General features: G+C 50.6%; 5 protein-coding genes across 5 annotated transcripts; 2 read left to right on the forward strand and 3 right to left on the reverse strand.

Moving 5' to 3' along the window:
* Window positions 1–1,344: 1,344 nt before the first annotated feature.
* N7539_000010 (protein phosphatase 2A regulatory subunit RTS1) lies at window positions 1,345–3,813 on the reverse strand (the record flags this gene model as incomplete). Its single annotated transcript, XM_056929614.1, has 7 exons — window positions 1,345–1,702; window positions 1,769–1,896; window positions 1,965–2,135; window positions 2,215–2,568; window positions 2,633–3,226; window positions 3,296–3,646; window positions 3,790–3,813. The coding sequence occupies 7 exons, from the start codon at window positions 3,811–3,813 to the stop codon at window positions 1,345–1,347; spliced, it is 1,980 nt and encodes a 659-aa protein (XP_056793907.1).
* Window positions 3,814–6,674: 2,861 nt separating this feature from the next.
* On the forward strand, window positions 6,675–8,863 carry N7539_000011 (transcription factor TFIIIC subunit TFC1; the record flags this gene model as incomplete). The annotated part of the gene is made up of 5 exons (XM_056929615.1): window positions 6,675–6,815; window positions 6,879–7,191; window positions 7,263–7,340; window positions 7,409–7,517; window positions 7,591–8,863. 5 exons carry the CDS (start codon window positions 6,675–6,677, stop codon window positions 8,861–8,863), a joined length of 1,914 nt encoding a protein of 637 aa, XP_056793908.1.
* A 519-nt stretch (window positions 8,864–9,382) lies between these two features.
* Window positions 9,383–10,519, reverse strand: N7539_000012 (uncharacterized protein; the record flags this gene model as incomplete). The annotated part of the gene is made up of 2 exons (XM_056929616.1): window positions 9,383–10,323; window positions 10,408–10,519. The coding sequence occupies 2 exons, from the start codon at window positions 10,517–10,519 to the stop codon at window positions 9,383–9,385; spliced, it is 1,053 nt and encodes a 350-aa protein (XP_056793909.1).
* A 3,359-nt stretch (window positions 10,520–13,878) lies between these two features.
* Window positions 13,879–14,859, forward strand: N7539_000013 (ribonuclease H family protein; the record flags this gene model as incomplete). The annotated part of the gene is made up of 1 exon (XM_056929617.1): window positions 13,879–14,859. One exon carries the CDS (start codon window positions 13,879–13,881, stop codon window positions 14,857–14,859), a length of 981 nt encoding a protein of 326 aa, XP_056793910.1.
* A 1,030-nt stretch (window positions 14,860–15,889) lies between these two features.
* xanB (isocyanide synthase xanB) lies at window positions 15,890–18,080 on the reverse strand (the record flags this gene model as incomplete). Its single annotated transcript, XM_056929618.1, has 2 exons — window positions 15,890–17,412; window positions 17,480–18,080. The coding sequence occupies 2 exons, from the start codon at window positions 18,078–18,080 to the stop codon at window positions 15,890–15,892; spliced, it is 2,124 nt and encodes a 707-aa protein (XP_056793911.1).
* Window positions 18,081–19,299: the final 1,219 nt, after the last annotated feature.

The following is a 19,299-nucleotide window of genomic DNA, read 5'->3' on the forward strand; positions in this document are numbered from 1 at the left end:
ACAGTAATATTATATCAGATAGGTGAACCATAGGCACTGAACGATACTGGATTCTGGCTCGGCGAAAGGCTTTCGGTTTGTTGTGACGAAGTACTGCAGTAATTGGACAAAGGAAGGTGGGAGACGCTTTGATTAATGAGAGCTTCCACTTTCACTCTTGGATTGATGAGAATGAAGGTATGGTGCGCAATCCAAGGAAGCGAAAAGCTCTTGGCAGAAGCTGCGTAACAACTAAAAGAACGGCAGAGGCGCGCGATCTTGAGCACGAACAGAAAGCGGCGTAGGCACGCGGGCTATCGCAGAGACCCCGAACGATACGCTAAACCTCTTTGGAATATTCCGTGATAGTTAATCCGGCAGCCCGAGCACGCGCTTATTAGACGACCAGCCGCGCGGGTACTACCGACCAGCTGCGAATGAAGCTATGGCCAGATTGAGGCCCGGCCTAGGGGTGAACTGGATGGCAGTGAGTTCTGTATGAGCTCTTTTGGCTCAGGAAGTGGCCCGAGAATCGTCATCACAAGGATCATCTAGTCGAGATTAAAGCAATCACATCAGTTTCAGTCGAAGGCTTTGTTTGCATTGAATCGAACATATGGATCACGGTACTATGGTTTGGTACCGTTCTAGCGGAAATGGGGAATAAATGAGTAGATGCCGCAGGCATGCGGTAATTGATCAATTAAAACGCCGTTGGCACCCATTTTCCGAAGCCCTGACATTATTCTGAAGAATTCACTCTAATGATCCGCGGAGTGATTTGATATCCATGGAAGGCGGAGTTCAACACGCACAGAGAATGTCAAAAGAGGCCATGTACACGGATGAAGACGAGACTTGGGAAGTAAAAAAACGAGAGGGAAGTGAAACACACAACAAGAGGCCAAGAGGGCATCAAAAAGCGGAGGAAGGCGAGAATATTTGTCGCAGTCCGTGTTCGCTATGTCATGGATAGGCTTTGCAGGATAAATGAAGACGAAAAAGAGCACATGTCCAAGGGTAAACAGCTTGTCATTCTGCCAAGACTCTATTTGGTCGAGTTGCTGCGATGCAAGATCTGTACATTGGTGGCACTGGTACCACTTCCGACGGAGCGTCGTCTTGGGCGGACCTCGCTACCGCTACCACTTCGTCGTCTCCGGGTACCGTTGGCACTTCGCACTGAGCCACGGCATCGTGTCTGGAGCAAAACGGACGTTCCCACATTAGAATCAAGCTGGCTGTAAATTGGAGGAGACGTCCTCTTAGCAAAAGACAAGCACATGGATAGAATCATGCCGTGGGTGAATCAGGAGGAGACCATTCCACTGGAAGGTCATGAGGCAATACGAGGCAGCGCAAAGGTCAGAGTTGCTGTGAACTCACCGACGTGGGGGTCCCTTCACGAGTGGGCCGCTCTTTGGGTGCCTCGGACTCGTCCTGGATCTTAAGCGTGTTCAACCGCTTTTGGCTTTCATTGGTCAAAGCTTCGACCTCATCAATGGGCTCCGGCACGCTCAACGCAGGTGCCGGGGGTGGTGGAGCGCCATTTCTTCTCATTGTCGCCTGCTGTTCAATCATATCCCAGCGATCCTTGCGGGATTTTTCTCGTTGATCGGCACCGTTCTGGTGTTCGGTGTATTCATGGGAGCATTCATCAAAGAGCTGAGGGTTGATTTCCATGAACATCTTCATAGCATTGTACACCATGCTGTGTATGGTCCTGTAATTCGTAGACCTAATTAGACGACACCAAGAAAGACTACAATAGGGCTATGGGGCTACTCACCGGTTCCAGTGCCCCTTAGAATTTTCGTAAAGAGGTGCAAACATGATGGGAAGGATTGTCTCCACGTTGTCACTGACGAGATTACAGAAGTACTCGTTGTTCCAAAAGTAGAGGGCACGTTCAGCCACCTGTGAACCGGTTGAAAATTAGCATCTAGCTGCGACGCATCAAAAAGGGCTTTTAGCGGCGTTGGTACCTGAAAGTGCGGACTGGCAACTGACTTAGCCAGTTGATGGAAAAGGGGTTCCTGAACCTTGGCAAACTCCCCGGGGTCCATAACCTCGAAGATATCCTCGACCTCGTTGAGGTACATTACCTCCTTGGTACTGTTCGTCTTTGGCCAGTAACGAAGCAGCCCGAGAACGACCTGACAAGAGACGACTTAGTATCGATCCCCACGGGCTTCAACTTTCACCCCCGTAAATGAAAGGCAGGACAGTACTTACGTCTTCTGTCAGGCTTGAGTCCTTTTCCAAGAACTGAACGATGCAGTAAGCCAGCTGTGGGTGGTACATGCTGAGACTCTTCACCTTGTGCATCGGCAACAAAACTCGGGTCAGGAACAGCTTATGCTCCTCTTTCAGAGGCAGCGCAAATCCATTGATGATGGAACCCAGAATTTCAAGCAGCTCAGCAATTCCGTTATGTCTTTCCGTTTCGTACATGAATTGGAAAAAGACATTGTTGATTGATCGCCGAATGTAAGATCGCAGATTCAAGAATTTGCCATAAATGCGGTGCAAGGTCGTTTTTAAGAAATCACGTTCACGGGGATCCTCCGAATCAAACAGGTCCAACAACTAGACGGAACGAGTCTGTCAGAAACGAGGAGTCAAAAGCATGACCAAGTTGGAGGGGACCTACCTGAAGCACAAATTGGTGATCGATGTATGCTTTGGCAATATTGGTATTGAAATCTTGGCTTTCGATGAAACGGAGGAAGAATTCGTAGACGACCTGAATATGAGGCCATGCCACTTCGAGGACAGGCTCGTCTTCTTCGGGGTCAAATGCCTCGCCCTGGGGTGTCATAGGAGGAGGAATAGGCCGGAAGAGGTTCTTGGCAAACATTTCAACAACCCGAGGATACATGGGCTCCGTAATCACGGATCGATTGTTCGCTACGTAGTCCAAAAGCTCATGCAGAGCCAGTCTCTTGATCTCTTTGGACTTCATATCAGCTGTAGGATCATTGAAGTCGAAGATAATGTTGCACTGGTCGATCTTCTGCATGAACAGATCCTGGCGCCGGTTAGGAGCCACTTCGTGAAAGCCAGGTAGTTTCTCCAGCTCCCGCTGACGTTGATCAGAAATGTCAAATCGCGATGAATGTTGACGTTTCGGGGTCCGAATTCCCTCTGACATATCCTTGGGGGTCGTCTGGAGGCGATCGAAGACATGGGACTTCCGGGGTGGCGCCAAGTCACCCGGCATGGTTTCCGCAGCACCAGGAGGAGCCTACGCAAAACAGGAGTAAATCAGCACCAGAAATTTGAGGACACTATGGCTTGTGAAGATTGTACTCACCGGCCCGCTGGGACTGATGATCACACTTGGTGCTACTGGCTGTCCCTGCCTCGTAGGTGTACCTGGACCGTTGCTCGCATTGGAACCGGCGACATTGGCTCCTTGAGATATATAATGCTGAGCTGCCGGAGTGCTTGCGGATGGTGTAGTGGCCGGCGATGCGCTATCTGGTGACTTGCCTCGCGCATCGTGCAGGGAAGTTTGAGACGAGGCAGGTGTGCCTTGACCAGGAGATGCCGCTTGCTGTGTTTGAGGGACACCGAGGGAGGCCGGGGTTGAAGACGAGGAGTTGGCGGCGTCTTTCTTTTTCGAAGATTTGTTGGCGTCCTTCGCCCGGGACAATTGCTCATGCTATGAGAGAAGCAAGCCAGAGTCAGCACAGTTATGTCGTCTGGTTTAGAGGTGGCCCCGTCCCCGTGGCGGGGAAGTAGTGTGCCGGTTGGGCATTATGGTGCCATGAAGTCCGCATCCCACTAAGCGTTGGAGTGACTTACCACTCTCTGTCTAAAACCCTTCATCTTTGCTCCCGTATAGATTACCGCATGTACTTTAGGTGGAGTTCTGGTATGAGTACAGGTGGGAGCTGCACTTGAGCCAGGCGGAACCGGGCAAATGTGTTAGCGGGCGCGATGGGTGTTTTTGAATCGACCTGGAGCAAGGCGAATGTTAGCTATTGATATGGAGTGATTACGCATGATCACCAAGTTTCCAGCCAAAAGTTCTCAGTGCATGAGACTTTGCGGAGGTTGCGACATTGACTGTCGTCGTTTCACAGCGGGCGAGGGACCAACAAGCGCACGGGGCAAGTGACTTTGGTGCCGAAGAATCAAGCGACAGAGCCGGAATAGCAATTTGAGCGTGTAGCCACATACCGTTTCGTCGTTCGATCGGAGTGCAATTGACAGGTGAGCTGTAGGAGTGGTTGAGCGAGGCGGGAGAGGTGTATGGTATAGGTTGTTGATCCGCTGTGGAGGATCTCCGTGTCGCTTGGTGTCTGGGGCGGGGGGAGGAGAGAATCGAGAATCGCCAAAGCTACCGGCTACACTCCGAGGCCAGACTCACGTCGGTAGAGTAACCACGAGCTATCACAATCCAAGTGATGTTGATGATTAACTTAGAGACGCGCGCAGGCAATATGGTGGAGGGAAAGAAAGGGGAGTGTGGTTGGTGGTTTGGGGAAAGGCGGGTTCTCCTGGCTGTGATGGTGATGGGGGAGGGGCCTTCGATTTTCAACTTTGTTCTGCATGCACAACTACGAATGAGTCCAAGTAATACAAGGATATTGTGTAGAACTAATTCCAGCGTTCAATAAAATTCCTTCATGATTCTATGTGCCATATCTACTCTGTAGTCCTTGAGATAATTCCCCCTCAGTCGCTCAACAACAAATTGAATAGTTTGTATGCGTTTTCCCGCTTCCACCTTACCTTGCCGTCCTTCATGGCTTATGTCATGTTATCACGTGGCACCGTGCCTTATCCGCTACCTGAGGTGCTAGTTTCACCGCTGTACACTGGCGCAGCAAGTCCAGTGGGAACTTGAAAGTCGCTGGATCAAGCCAGCACTTTAGCGGACAAGAAACCTAATGGTGGAACTGTGTGTTTATCTAATATGACCGAGCAAAGCACCCTATCTTTTGTAGGAACCTTACGCTTATGTGACCAAAAAGGATAAGGAACAGGGTGATCAGGATAGATGCTCCGGAATGGTGTGGGCGGATGCTCCCACCTAACTGAGAAATATATATGTTGTAGAGGGGAATGCTCAAGGCAGTCTGATCTCACCAGACAGATCGAGTCATAGAGGAACCAAACCACAACCACCAGCACGCACGTCCAGAGATTTCCCAGCCCGACCGTACAACACCTATCCGTTGGTTGTCAAGGGGCACAAGTGAAGATCAAAAGGAGTGTGTCATTGCAATGTAAAGAATCAGACTGTAAAGACCGTCCTGAATCCTCCATTCCCTTCTTCGATGGATCTCCCGAATCCCATGAATTCCCTCGATGATCCTTGGATTCCTTGGATGACCAAGTTGATTGATCCCCTCTCGTAATGTCCAAATAGCCTCTCCCGACTATAAGGCCACCATCAGGCACCCGCACCTCTGCAAACCATCTGCTCTAAGTACATGCAACCGGATTCCCTACTACAATGTCTAGGTTCCATGCCAGAACCCTCCAAGATGGCTTCAGTGTATAGAGTAGGGCCAACTTACCTAGGGCAATCGATGCCTAATGAAGACTGTGCCTAGGCGATGCCGGAATATTAAGTTCCGAAAAGTACAGACGCGAGCTGGTATCGTTCGGTTGATGTCGTGACCTCCATAGATGGTAAAAAGAAGTACTTCATACCTATGGAACAACTGTGTGGTACCTAAATACTTCGAGGGAGGGGCAAATCGACGTGTAAGATACTAAACATGTGTCGTGTAGCACGTATCTAGGGCAAGGCTCTGCTTATAATAAATAGTACAGTCTTTCGAGTTATCGCATCTACTAACCTGTGCAAGGAAAGTGGGTGAATGAGTCTTACTCATACCATTCAGCATGGATTACCACTGACAGATTTTCGTACTTGCTAAATAAAAGCACTAGTTACTACATAAACGTCATTACTGACCTGTTTAGTTTTCTCTCAGTATAGACTGGCGACTGCACTCGAGCTTGGAAGATATGCTAAGAATGCGTGGTTCGCAGATCGGTGGGGCAAAAAGCACATTATGCTCACACTTCCAACATTTGAGGTAGGATCCCAGCACGGTGTGCAGCAGTACCTCTAGCCAGTACGGTACGTCGATGACTTCCAATTGTACTTTGTACACGCCCGTATTTACCCATGACTGTATACCTGTGTAGTTATGTACTATGTAGGGCTTGGCCATCGCTAGTAAGTTCTTTGCTACTACTGAGGTTGCCCGCGAGCTTGCGAGTCTCACAGAGAGACAGCAGTGCAGCACAGCAGACTCACAATACTGAAGCCTGATTTTCAAGGTTGGAAGGCTTCCAAAGTCCGGGTTGCCGCTGGCTGTGAGCTCAAAGTTCGAATTCGACCGCCCGCTTCTGCGGCCTACTATCCGACCAGTGTTGGGCCTAAATACGTGGATGTGAGATGCCCGTATCTTACTACCCGGCAGAGTAAAATTTCATTGACCAGGGACGGGATATATAAGGAACTGATCTTGCGACCGGACGAATAAGTCGTACGCATGTTCCGCTCCAAAATTGCAAGCGTCCATATCGACTTATTTCGCTCGACCTTTGCGGACCTGTTTATCTTTCCAGTGTTGACCTCAGGATCTAGAGTCAGTCTCCTGGTCTTTATCCTGAAGAATTCGTCTATTGACTCATCAAATCGTGCTCATTGAGCAGTTCAAAGTATGGACAGCTCGCGTGAGTCAAGAACCGCGTCTTTTTACAAAGTACCGCCCCTGCAACTGGTCAGTGTCGAGCATCCAGCTGTAATTCAAAACCTGGATAAGGCCATCGCCACCCTCCAGGGTAATGCCGGCATTGAAAAGGTGGGTCAACTGCACATATAAGTACTTGAGTCATAAAAAGACAATCGCTCTGACAAAGCTTAGATTTTACGAACTGCCAAGTCAGATACTTCAGTGGACTTGTCGCTAAGACCAGATGATGCCTTGTCGCGACCTATCCCGTCGACAAGCTGTCCATCAAATAATGTCCTTCTCAAGATTACAGTTCCTAGGAGGACGGGACGCAAGCGCAGAAAGGGCACAGATGGTCCCTTTGTTGACTCGGCGCCTACGGCATTGCCAGGTGAACCCATGCGGCGGCGCAATGCGAGGAATACCATGCGCAGCTTGGAGGATAATCCTTCGAGATATGGCGTTGAAGTGATAGGCAGGATTGATCGGACGCATGTCTTTCGCGGTTCGTGACCCACGACTGATCCTTTACGTTCGAGATGGGCTGATTGAGCTAATACTTCTCTTATCGAACAGCGATGCCCGATTTTGTCTATTCGAACACGACAAGCACATTCACCAATAAATTTCGGGACTATGTCCTCCCGTATGACTGTGAGTATTATGTCTTCGTGGAGGGTTTCAATCAACCAAGAGGCAGTTCCTGACTGACCTCATTGCAGTGGAGAAGCTCAAGCAGTTCGACCTTGACATGGGCAAAGGCGCTACGATCAATACGGATCTCATTCCGCCACCTTCCTTTAGCCACGGAGATGTGCCTTTCCAATACGTGTATGTGGTATTCTAAACTTGAACTTTGAACCCGATGGTTGGAAAGAGAACCATGCTGAACATTATGTACCAGTTACCGCCAGAATCCTATGGTCAAGAAAGCCATCGGGCAGTCTGGAGAAATGACAACCGTCAATACTCAACAGGCTGCGCGTGTGCGCACCCATCTCGTTGCATATGACGTCGCGGAGATACCGACGCAGCCTCAAGAGGGACTCCCTCCATTGGAAGGCCTCGAAGATGGTCTCCGCGAGATGATTGAACTGCTGGAGAAGCTCTTCGAACAGCGTCCGGCATGGACCCGGCGCGCAATCCGCAACCATCTCACCACAGACGAACAGCGCAATTACCTCCGCCACGCCGTGCCTTACGTAGGCTATATCTTCCGCTCTGGACCCTGGCGGGACGCGATCGTCAAGCTAGGCCATGACCCACGCTCATCCCCCGCCTATCGACATTATCAAACATTCATGTTTCGCATTCTCCCGCGAGAGCCAGAACTTGCTCGTGACGGCGGCGTGAGTCGCCGTCTCAATCCTGTCCGCCTCATCGACCACGACTATCACCAAACGGGCGGCATGGTAAACACACACATATTCACGGGCCAATTGCCCCTGCCCCGTGATGGACGCATTTGGATGGCCTGTGACATTGCCGACCCCGTGCTGAAAAATATCCTATACCCTCCCAATCCACCAGAGGACTTTCTTCGACCGAGCTGTGAGATCGTCACGGATGGATGGTTCGGCAACGGAACCTTGGCCAAAGTTAAGACCATCATGCGATTCAAAATCCAATCGCTTATTGACGATCGTCAGCCTAACGATGCTGACTTTTGGCGTATTTTGGCCTTTCCTGATCACGCACAGTCTGAAGAAGATCTGTCTGTGTTCACTGTTCCGATGGAGGGAACCACCAGTCGTGAGGTGCAAATGGCCACTGAAGTACGAGCGTCGATCAAGGGAGCACCACTGTGGCGTAAGATGCATGATCGGGGCCATGGCGATCTCGATGGGGAGAAAATGAGTCGTATTCGGAGGCCACGAGGAAAGACAAGAAAAGGGAAAGAAGCAGAGGCTTCTACGGAGATACCAGAGCAAGTCTTAGAAGAGGAAGAGGAAGAAGAGGGTGCCGAAGAGACTGATCCGGCTGTACTTGATGAAGAGAGTCGTGCAGTTGGGACTGCGGATGCAGACGAAGACGAAAGCGAGGGTGAAGAAGAGGAGATGGAGAGGGTGGCTCTGTGGGAGCAACAAGCTGCGGCGGCAGTGCAGGCACGGGAGGCGGCGTTGGCAGAGGAGGATGAGAATGAAGAGAGTGTGGATGAATCAGATGCAGATGATTAGGGATAGGTCACAGTGAGCGAATCCATAAGCCGTGGAAGGAGTATCGTACCATGCGGAAATTAAGTTGAGAGAGATCATTCATCACTCAAATCGTCGAGAACTGAAATGGACGGAGGAATTGGGTTCATACACAAGCTTTCCAATTATCGAGACGTTAAATTGATTTTTCGGTGGGCGCAGCCCTCACTATATAAGATACTAAGCTAAGGAGATGACAAAGTAAATAGATCAAAAACAAATGCGAACAAGAGAACGGCCGCTCAACGCCGAAAAGGACAGACCAAACACGTCACAGTGGGTATTATAGCAAGTCAACAGAAAATCAAGCGCTCAAACATCATCATCCCAGTGTTGTCCGGACACGGAATCAATAATCATCAACAAAAGCCGTCATCATCATAAACTTCAAACCAAGTCCCACAGATCCCATAAGATCAAAAGCAAAGCTTGAACCAAGCCCCAAAGTTCCAGCGCCAATGCAAATGCAAACATTTTAGATGTACCACAACAACAAGAGCTCTACTGCTCTGCAGCATCCGCCCCAACAGGCGAGTGCTCTTGCACCTTGTGTATCACGTCTCCGATATCATGTCCCTCGTTCGGGGTCCCATCTTCCATTGCAGAGGTGATAGCGTCAGTGACAACAGACGACGCCAACGGGGACTGTGAGAGTGGGGAAGTTTTGATGGGGACAGCAGTCTCGGACACTTCGTCGTCGTGGACAACTTCAACGGAGAAGGCATTGCAGCCATCTGGGTAATAGTCCGCTGCATTGAGCTCCCCCAGAGGTGCCCGATCATCGTCAATCTTGGCCAGGTTCCGAACTACTGTCGCAGATGACATGGCTGCCGGAAGGGCAGCCAGCTCAAGGCCCGATTCCGTAGGAGGAACATTCTCCTTGCCTCGGTCGTCAACGGGAGAGGCCTTGCTCTCATCGTCACTGATGTCCAAAACACCAGTTGAGTGCTGCATCAGGTTGGTCATCTCCTCCTGCTCCGAGTCCACATGGATGTCGAAAAACCACGAGTCCGGACCTTTGGGCTGAGGCGGCGCAGGGGCCTTGATCTTCCCATGGGAGAGAGCCTTGGCCAAGGAGAACGGACGAGTGACTCCAGCGCGTCTGCTAGGCTCTGGCCGGGCCTTGGCGATGGTCGACCGCCGGGCGGACAGGGAAGACTTGGGCGGAGGTGAGCGACCGGCGGGTTTTAGCACAGGAGCAGATTTGGGAGTTGAGAGAGACAGCTTGGCGGGTGTGCAGAGACGGGGGGAGAAGCTCATGTCGCGAACGGACAAGGCCATCCGGAAAGACTTCATTGGCTTGGGGGAATCCACAGAGATGCCATCATCGTCTTCCAGGGTACGCTTGCGCTTCCCTGAAGAACCATGGGAGGAAGGAGCGATGTTCTCTGCATCTTCAATGAAGAAGGATGATCTGAGAGGTTTCGCGGAGTGGAAGACGCCTGTCGCGTGGCTGCTGTTAGCATGCTTGTATGCGGGGAACCGAACAATGATTCGGGGCCGAACCCAGTTGATTCAAAACTCACCGAGCTGTGGGGTTTGACGATTCAATCGGGACCTCATGAGTGATCGCATCTGAGGCGTATCGAGATTGGCAAAAGGTTGACGGGTGGGCGGCGTCATTGTGAGAGTGGCCATGATGCGAGACAGTGAGGATGGTGAGGCTGCGTCGGGGCTGATTGTTTGTTTTGGGGCGTCAAGGCGCTAACTGGCAAAGTGGGGGTGGTGGGCAGCGCGGCACGAGACAGCAAGTGAAGAGGGATGGGCGAAGCCTCGTCACCCGGCTGATCAAAAGGCTTTAAAGCAATGTTTCTTGAGCACGAAGGAGAAGGGTCAATTGAGTGATGATCGGGCAAATTCTGGCAAGGGATGAATAACTAGGGCAATCTGAATCAAAATCCAATAGTCTACTTCAGTTCGGAGGAAAAGCAAGAGTGTTCCGAGTCATGTGGAGCCCAGAGCGATTACGCGGTGGAGATGTCGTGTACGACTGTTGGTACTTGGTAAGCCGGTAGTAAGTAGAGGAGGTAGGTAAATATGAAGCGGAATGTCAATGGAGACCCTTTGGGGAGAAGGAGAGATGACCCAAGGATATATAGGAGAGAAGGGAATACCAAGCTGGAGTAAGAACCAAGGGGTTCAAAGTAGTAAAGTACGAAGGTAAGTTGCCTCTCAAGCCCCGAGTCATTTAGTACCCGCAAGGAGGTCGTGCTGGGAGGTGGCAGTGGAGGAAGAGGAGGGCATTCTACGCGCGAGCATACTGTAAATGATCCCGTTCGTGAGCGTCGCGGGCGCGCGTCGTGCTCGCGTTACCGCGCTGCCCTCGGATTGAGAGCCGTGAATGGGGGGAGCGGATCACGACCAGCGAGTTGGCTACACGACAATACCCAGTGGCGTTTTATGCAGCCAGAGACAATGGCCTTTGCCAATCATCTAGGTGGGGACCAGATCATGCCTGGCCGGATGTTGCTTGTGGGACGGAATAATGATCGAAAGAATGCAGTAGTACTGCACGACAGTCTTCGAGTTTCGTCTCTGGGCTGACCAGCACGGCATGGCTCCGTGGCTCCGTGCTATGTCGATAGTGGAGAATATCGATGCTATCATAGTAGAAGGAGGCAGGTATGAACTAGGATCTATATGGTCAACCTCCTGCTAATTGAAGCCCTAAATTTCATGCTCCTTATCTACGTTTCACGACGTGTAATAGAGATCGAAAACCCTACCTGAACCTTATGTTTTGATCACTTGTCCAATGTATGAGAGAATGGTATGCCCGCTATATACGGTAGGCAAAGAGTCATGACTGCTACTGATCACGACTCACGAGCTAGTGCGCGATGCGGAGCACCCCTGCGACACGTCTCAGTCGCGCGGGTACGAAGCTGTAGCGGAGAGACCAGCCGAATTACACGTTCCGAAATTGCTGCATTTGAAACAAAAATTGTCATGGTGAAATCCTCGATCGATGCGTGACCGACCCAAATGGAGTAATCAAACACTGTCAGTCCCATTCGTCATCCAGCCTCATGATTCTGTGGCTCTTTATGAATTCAATGATTACCACGTTGGGAGTGAGTTACTAACGTACAGCAGTTTCCTCAATTAGCGCAATGATCGATTCAGATGCTTGAGCACTTGCAGCTGCTCGAGCTTCCGCACGTTCTTCAAATCCAGCACTGAACGCGCGACACGCCTCGCGTCTTTGGACCCCTCCCTTGCACCAGAATCGCGCGACACGTGCGTTATCATGTCTGTCTCGGCACAGAGTGATCAAATTCATACATTCTCTGCTTCACAGCTATATTCTTGGCGATTGAGCGCGATCTGTAGGACTAGGCTGTTATTCTACCCTAGGAAAATTTAGTCGTCCCCTTTGACACCACTCAAGTCCCGAGCTAACGCACACTACTTCCTGCTTCTCATTCATCAATTGTGCTCACCGAGATCTGTATGACTCTGCTGCATCAAAGATGAAACATCCGAGGTATGTAAGGTTGCCTTGAGAGCAGAGCAGAGCAGCATTCTTGCACCTATTGCGCGCAGTGAATAGATTACTAATGCTGATCGTTCTAGTGTAAGGATGTGGCACAAGCTGAAAAAGAACAGAGAGTCTAGAAATAGATTCTAGCCATAGAAGCCATGTTCACATGCCGCGCTCTTCTTGCACGTGATTCTTAGATCTTAAGCACTGATCACTGGAAATTGTCAGCGCAATACTATACAAGGTGCCCAGTACATACTATACTGTATCAATATGCTGTGCTTACGACTGTAGAATTGTGTTCTGTTAATACTGACTCATAGCATTCTCAATTGAACATCTATTTGTAAACACGAAAGCATTCACCTGGTCGCGTGCTTGCAGCGCTTTAAAACCATATCAATGAAAGCTTTCCTTTGTGAAAACACAGCCGGAATCTCGCTATCCCGTGTGATAATCTGTAGCAGATGCTGGATATATAATCATGATACTACTTTCAAACTTTGGCGTGAAGGTGGTAGGCTGTAAGGTAAATACCTCGAGTCCGGACTCCGGAGTAATTAGTATACCGATAGACCTACCGATCGTCGGAAGGGGCCTTGTTGATGACCGCAAAAAGAAATAGTCCACATCGCTGCCATGGGCTTCAGCGAGTGACGCTCAATCTTGCCATTCAATCAAGGACCACTGCGAGCTTGCATTCGCTTCGTCTTAAAGGAGGAAAATATGACGCAATGACGCCGACGCCGGGAATCACAGAACCACCAGGTACGTTTTCACCTGGATCCATCTGCTCCGCCTTAGCCATGACTGGTTGGCTCACGGGTGTGATAAGGTTCGACTAGAGCCGCACCTTATATACTTCCGGCTGATCTGACGAGACACAACAATATCTAGAACAAAGGTGGTCCGTAGGAGGAGAAGTCGCGGAAGATATAGAGGGAGCAGTAGCTGATGTATTTTCCACCCTGGCCCTTCACCGTGTCTGTTATAATAGTTCACAAATTCCCAAGACCGTAGTCCTACATGGTACATTCTGATTTCTGGCAATCTCATATTACAATAATTCAATTGACTGCTTGGTAACCATGTCCTCGAGACTAGCTGATCCATCTATAGAACAATGATTCGTAATTCAGTTCTAATTCTCGTATATTGCCACGACAGGGCTGTGATTTCGAGTGTCCCGCGGCGTAGACTAGTCCAGTACAGGTGCTGCAGAGGTCTTTCCAAATTCATGCCCCGGCGTTAACTGGTCCGGGGAGCTAGTCTAGATGCCGACTCTTCGAGGCAGAGATTGTGTTCATCCCATATCATGCCCTCTCCCAGCAATCTCCCCATGTTGTGCCCTTCCACGTTTCCACAACTCGCAATCTGTCTCACTTCTACCATCACCCCATCTCCGCCTCGATAATTTCACATCAGTAAAAGTTGGCGATCTCACGTCACTTAGGGCTCAACAGGAGCCCATCACCCGTACTCGGCACCGAGACAAAAATCCCGACTGGTCGCTATGGCTGATCAAAAATGCCCTCGATCCTCTGCCTCTGCCACGCCTCCAGAGCACACTGCCTCGGCTTCACGGCATCATGACAGAAAACCCCCGCGGGATGAATACCGGATTTTAACAAAGGATGCTCTCAAAAACATTGAGGATTACGAACTCCCTTTGGATCAAGATGCTGAAGACTCTCAGCCAGTCAGGAAGCTTCGGTCCAACTCCGATCTCGACCGCCCACAGGTCAAGGTCTTCATCAGGACCCGTGAAAAAGCTCTGATCTTTGCAATGGAGGCCCAATCGTGGAATCTGAAGCCTGTCAACAAGAACGCTAGAATCCATGTATTTTGGACTGATGCATCGGTGGTCAACGCATGTGCTGCTGGCGCCGTTGCTCGGCAGGAGGCTCGACCAGGGGAGTTCGTGACAACAACTTATACATATCCTTGCCCCGTTCTGTGTCCACTTACCGTGGAGATCTTTGCGATTGCTAATGCGTTGAGTGAGGCTGCCACGAGAGTCCGAGAATGCTTACGTGTCCCCGCGGCCGACGGAAGTGGACGCTTGCCTCAACACGAGGTGTTCGTCTTTACCGATTCGGAAGGCGCACTGAGGGTGATCCGAGGCACCAACAAGAAAGCGCTCAGCCAGGATACGCAAGTCCTGGTTCAGTTTGTCACTTCGATGAGCGTCGAACTCAAGGCACTCGGGAGCCTGGTAGAACTTCATCTGGTCCCAGGGCACAGCAAGGTGCCTGGTAATTGCGAGGCGCACACAGCCTCCCGATACGCTGCGCGAAGCCTGGCATCACAGCGGGGCATGACTAACGCTGAGGAAGGTATGCGTCTGTATCAGAAGGGCCCCTTCACAGCCTTGTTCCCACTTCCAGAGGAACCCTCTTTTCTCCTCGACTTGATGAGGGCGCTACACCTGACGAAGCCAGTGTACCCAGGGCAGGCGTTGGGGATTGGATTCCTGCCGATCTTCGAGGATTGAGAAGCAAGTCACTGGCCGACGACTCAGGGTCCGGGCAAGCGGCCGGCTGAATGCGCCACCGGATCGTCTTTGAGAGCGCTGCAGATGGCATGAAGATGACTTTCACCTTACTTTTCGATGTGCAGATATCAGAAAGTGAGCGTCCATGTCATCTCGGAGCTTTTGAAGTGACTCTGAGCGTCAGATATCCAAGACAATCGCTTGCTCGGGTTAAACCTGCAGAAACGAAGTCGACAGACACAAAACGCCTGGTTCCTGTCGCTTTTATCGCTGATATATTAAGTCTTCGTTGCACCTCCCGCATGGTCTGAAGGACAGGGGAATTTGTCTTCACAGCCTCAAATCTGGGCGTCAAGCTTAACAAGCCTGGGGTGAGGAGTGAACGACTTTCTGCGGGTACCTAAGCGACCAGATACCTAGCGTAGAGGGGAATTCTCAAGGCAGTCTGATCTCACCAGACAGGTCGAGTCATAGAGGAACCAAACCACAACCACCAGCACGCACGTCCAGAGATCTCCCAGCCCGACCGTACAACACCTATCCGTTGGTTGTCAAGGGGCACAAGTGAAGATCAAAAGGAGTGTGTCGTTGCAATGTAAAGAATCAGACTGTAAAGACCGTCCTGAATCCTCGATTCTCTTCTCCGATGGATCTCCCGGATCCCATGAAGTCGTTCGATTCCTTGGTTTCCCTGGATTCCTTAGGTTGTCAAGTTGATTGATCCCCTCTCGTAATGTCCAAATAGTCTCTCCCGACTATAAGGCCACCATCAGGCACCCGCACCTCTGCAAACCATCTGCTCTAAGTACATGCGACCGGATTCCCTACTACACTAGGTAGACATTATTGCCTCCTTGATGTCCTGATAGGGCCCCACTTTGGCCCGAGAGCACCGAACCCGTTACGGGGAAGGTTCTTATGAGGATCGAATGTCGATCGGGACGAGACTTTGATTCTGAAAAGCACAACGGCTGCGACTATTGAGAACAACAACCATCGCATTTGTTCATTCAACAAGCGAACTTGCAATCTAATTAAAATGAATGCGCCACAATTCTCGGTTGCAGTCACTGACATACCCTGTGCGAGTATGAAGCATGGCGGTGTTATCACTAATCAAGAGATCGCCCTTCTCCCATTCAAATCGGAGACACACGCGATGATCATATGTAACACGGTCAATGATACTCACCAGGCCTGAATCGTCATTCTCAATTCTCACATCACAGGTGGAGAACTTGGTCTTCGTCGAATCCCACGGTTGATGCCATCTGAGACAAGGGAGGCCGGTGACGGGGTGCTTCACAAGCAGGGGGAGGTTTTTCATTTTCGCATCCCAAAAGCCGTCATTATCCATGGCCCAGGTCAATTTCTCCAAGCGCTCCGCGGTCCATGGTCGTGGAAGGTACCTGAAAAACAATCGCGAGCTGGCGAAGAGAGTATACCCACTGCCCTTCGGTGCCGTTGCCGGGCAGGTAAAGAACTGATACCCCGGGGGACGCTGCACTTTTTTCTTTTCTCCTGTTTCGGTATCGATGACCTCCTCAAACTTGAACATTCCGTCAAAGTGCATTGGCATGGCTTCGTTGGAGGTAACATTATTTCCCATCTTGTCTGAGCGTCCGGCGTCACGAACCTTTTGAATGATGCCAAAGCTCCATGGAAGAATCGTGCCCAGCTCGGATGCCGCCTTCACGTAGAGATCTTCGTCGAGCGTATCTGCGAATCCTCGAAGGACTACGGGGGACATGGTGTTTGAAATTCGTCGCACCTTGTGCATTGGCACACCACAGATCGAGGGCCGCTCGTGAAGATCAGCCGCACCAGTCGGGCGTATGATGACACCACAGGGATACAGATGCTCAAATTCAACTGAGAGTCCATCCTCTCGCCAATCAAAGAGGTCGGACTTTTCCCGATAGAGATAGGGCCGGCCATCTTTGTACACCAGCTCGTGAGTCTGACGTACATCTTCCGCATGAGCTGTTTGATACGAGCCGTCGAGTCCAATTGCAACGGAGGCATGCCACGGTGTGAAACCAAGCGCTCCACGGATCTGCGGAATCAAAGAGACTGACAGTTTTTTCTCTCCGGCTGACTCGTGGATGGACAATCGAACATAGTCACCTCGATCGGCCCTGATGGCAGCTGCGAACATCTTCCCCCGAATGATCATCTGGCGGGCAATTTGAGAAATTTGAGACTGTCTTGCGCGCTTAGAGAGACCCTGAAAGTCTTCGTGGTGAGCCAGGTCTTTGTTGAGGAACTTGATGTACCCTCGATATGTCAGGCAGGTATCGTTATCGGTTTTGATCGCTTCCTCCGCGTTGAAGGTCGGGTCCCCAAAACGGAACATGAGCTCGCGCCGCAGACAGTTCGCATGAGCCAAGTACAATGATTTTGCAGACTCAGCGCTATCGCTTGGGTACCATGGATGTTCGAGAAGCTCGAAAAGACGGATGAATTTCACGTTGGAGAGGCCCTTCTCGACCGCCATTTTCCGCAGAGCCTCGCCATAGTCCCAGACGACATCATCGGGCACTCCAAGGATATCTGGGAATGATCAGTCAAAAGTGTGCTCAATAGCCAAGATCGGGATCCTCAGCGGAACTTGACGTACCGTTGTATACCAAACCGTCTGAGCTAATGTACACGTTGGCTCCCGGCTCATAAACTTGCGCGATATTTTCGCAAAGACCGTTCAAGTGACACAGAGCCAGCTCCTCGCCGAAATCAGGCATCACTCCCAAGACCTTGTCGCGACAATTGGGAGATTTAAATGGGAATGCTGGGAGTATCATTCGAATGGGCTCCTGGCGCTCGACCTGTCCAACGACAATGGGAACGAAAGACTCCAACCCCTTCCATGAGCCACCGGTCTTTTCATAGTCGACACCATAACTCTCGATGATTTTCAAGACTTTGACTGCCATTTCTCGATGCTCATTCACGCCGCTTTGAAGACCGTTGGAGGAACATATGGCCTGGGAGGCATCTGGCGGCTTCTCTGTCGATGTACTGCCGTTCTCGGGAACCCCATTGGATTTGACGCCGTTGGGTTCGGCAACTCTGGGCTCTGCCGAGATGTCTGCAGCGTGCATGGTGTTTACGGCTGTATGAGCGAAGTCACTAATGTTTGCCACATGCAATTCGTCTGCTTGAATCAGCTTTTTGATACACTGAGTCGCTGTGGTGGCCGCATCAGGACTCTGGGCAATCATGGTGGCGCGAGTTGAAGATCTCTCAGCTAAAAGAGCTGAATTGTCAACAGGTGAAGAGATGTCCTGACAGTCAAATTTGATGAGAGCAATGCCACAGCTCTGTTATCGTAATGCGCTATTCGGTTATTGCGGTTCTCTGGGCCGTGCTAGCCTGAAAACCACAAGCTGTGCTGTTGAAAAGACACTCACTATATAAGCCACTGCCTCGCGTCGATGTGAGGAATCCCGGAACGCACAACAGATAACGCCACGCCACCAAGCTGAAACTTCTGGCTTGCCGTGATTTTCCAGGATGAGATGGATTTTGACTTCTTAGTCAGAGGCTGAACAAAGAGAACAATCCCAGACCGCCAGTCCGGGGGAGCCTGTACAACTCGTGGTGGAAGGTTTACGGCTCTACCGATAGCATTCACATGGATTCACCAAGGCATGATTGTCCGCAATCAGCAGCTTGAAACAGTTGAGTCAGACGGCTTGGACAGCTTACTCAATCGGTGAGCAGCCGACCTCGGTGGCAGGGAATGTCGAGCCAAGCGAAGGTCATGAAACAGAAGCAGGACCACATGGTGCAAGCATCAGTCCTATGATTCCCAATTGACAACGAATACTGAAGCATATCTGCGGAGGGAAAGACATCATGTCAGTATGATCATCTGGGGAAGACCTGCCGGTGACGAGACTTGCAGTCATGTACTACAGCCATCCATGAAGCTACACTCGAGGATCACCAACGGGCAATTTTTCCACAAGGAGACCGTTGAATTACCTAGCTCCGTTCGTATTCGCTCTGTCCGTTGGGAATGACTTTCATCACTATTGTGGCAACGATGCGAAGCTGGAGCATCCTTGATTGCCGTGCTGACTCAAACGTGGCTTGTTGCATTAGAAGTGCAACCTGATGTGACACAACTTTCCATGTGATATGATAGTTCTAGACAGAACTCTAGGTCTGTATTTTGCCAATATGTGGATGAGTACTGGAAAATCATTCCAAGGAGCGCTAAGAAAGTCGCAATTCCAACGAAGCCTTTGTTCATGTGCCCACTGGATTCATGCCTCTAGGTACCAGTGATAAATTTCATGCTGGGTTCTAGTCATAAACTATGTAGTCAATCGTCTTCGTTCGTCGGAGTCGGGAAGCAATGGTTGATAGTAGGTCTGACTTCAATGAGTCAAGTACTGCCGCTGGACAAAAAAAGCAAAACGCTTGTGTCCAAGC

Source organism: Penicillium diatomitis (assembly GCF_028827545.1).
Source record: "Penicillium diatomitis strain IBT 30728 chromosome Unknown utg000001l_segment0_segment0, whole genome shotgun sequence".
NCBI classification, from domain to species: Eukaryota; Fungi; Ascomycota; class Eurotiomycetes; order Eurotiales; family Aspergillaceae; genus Penicillium; species Penicillium diatomitis.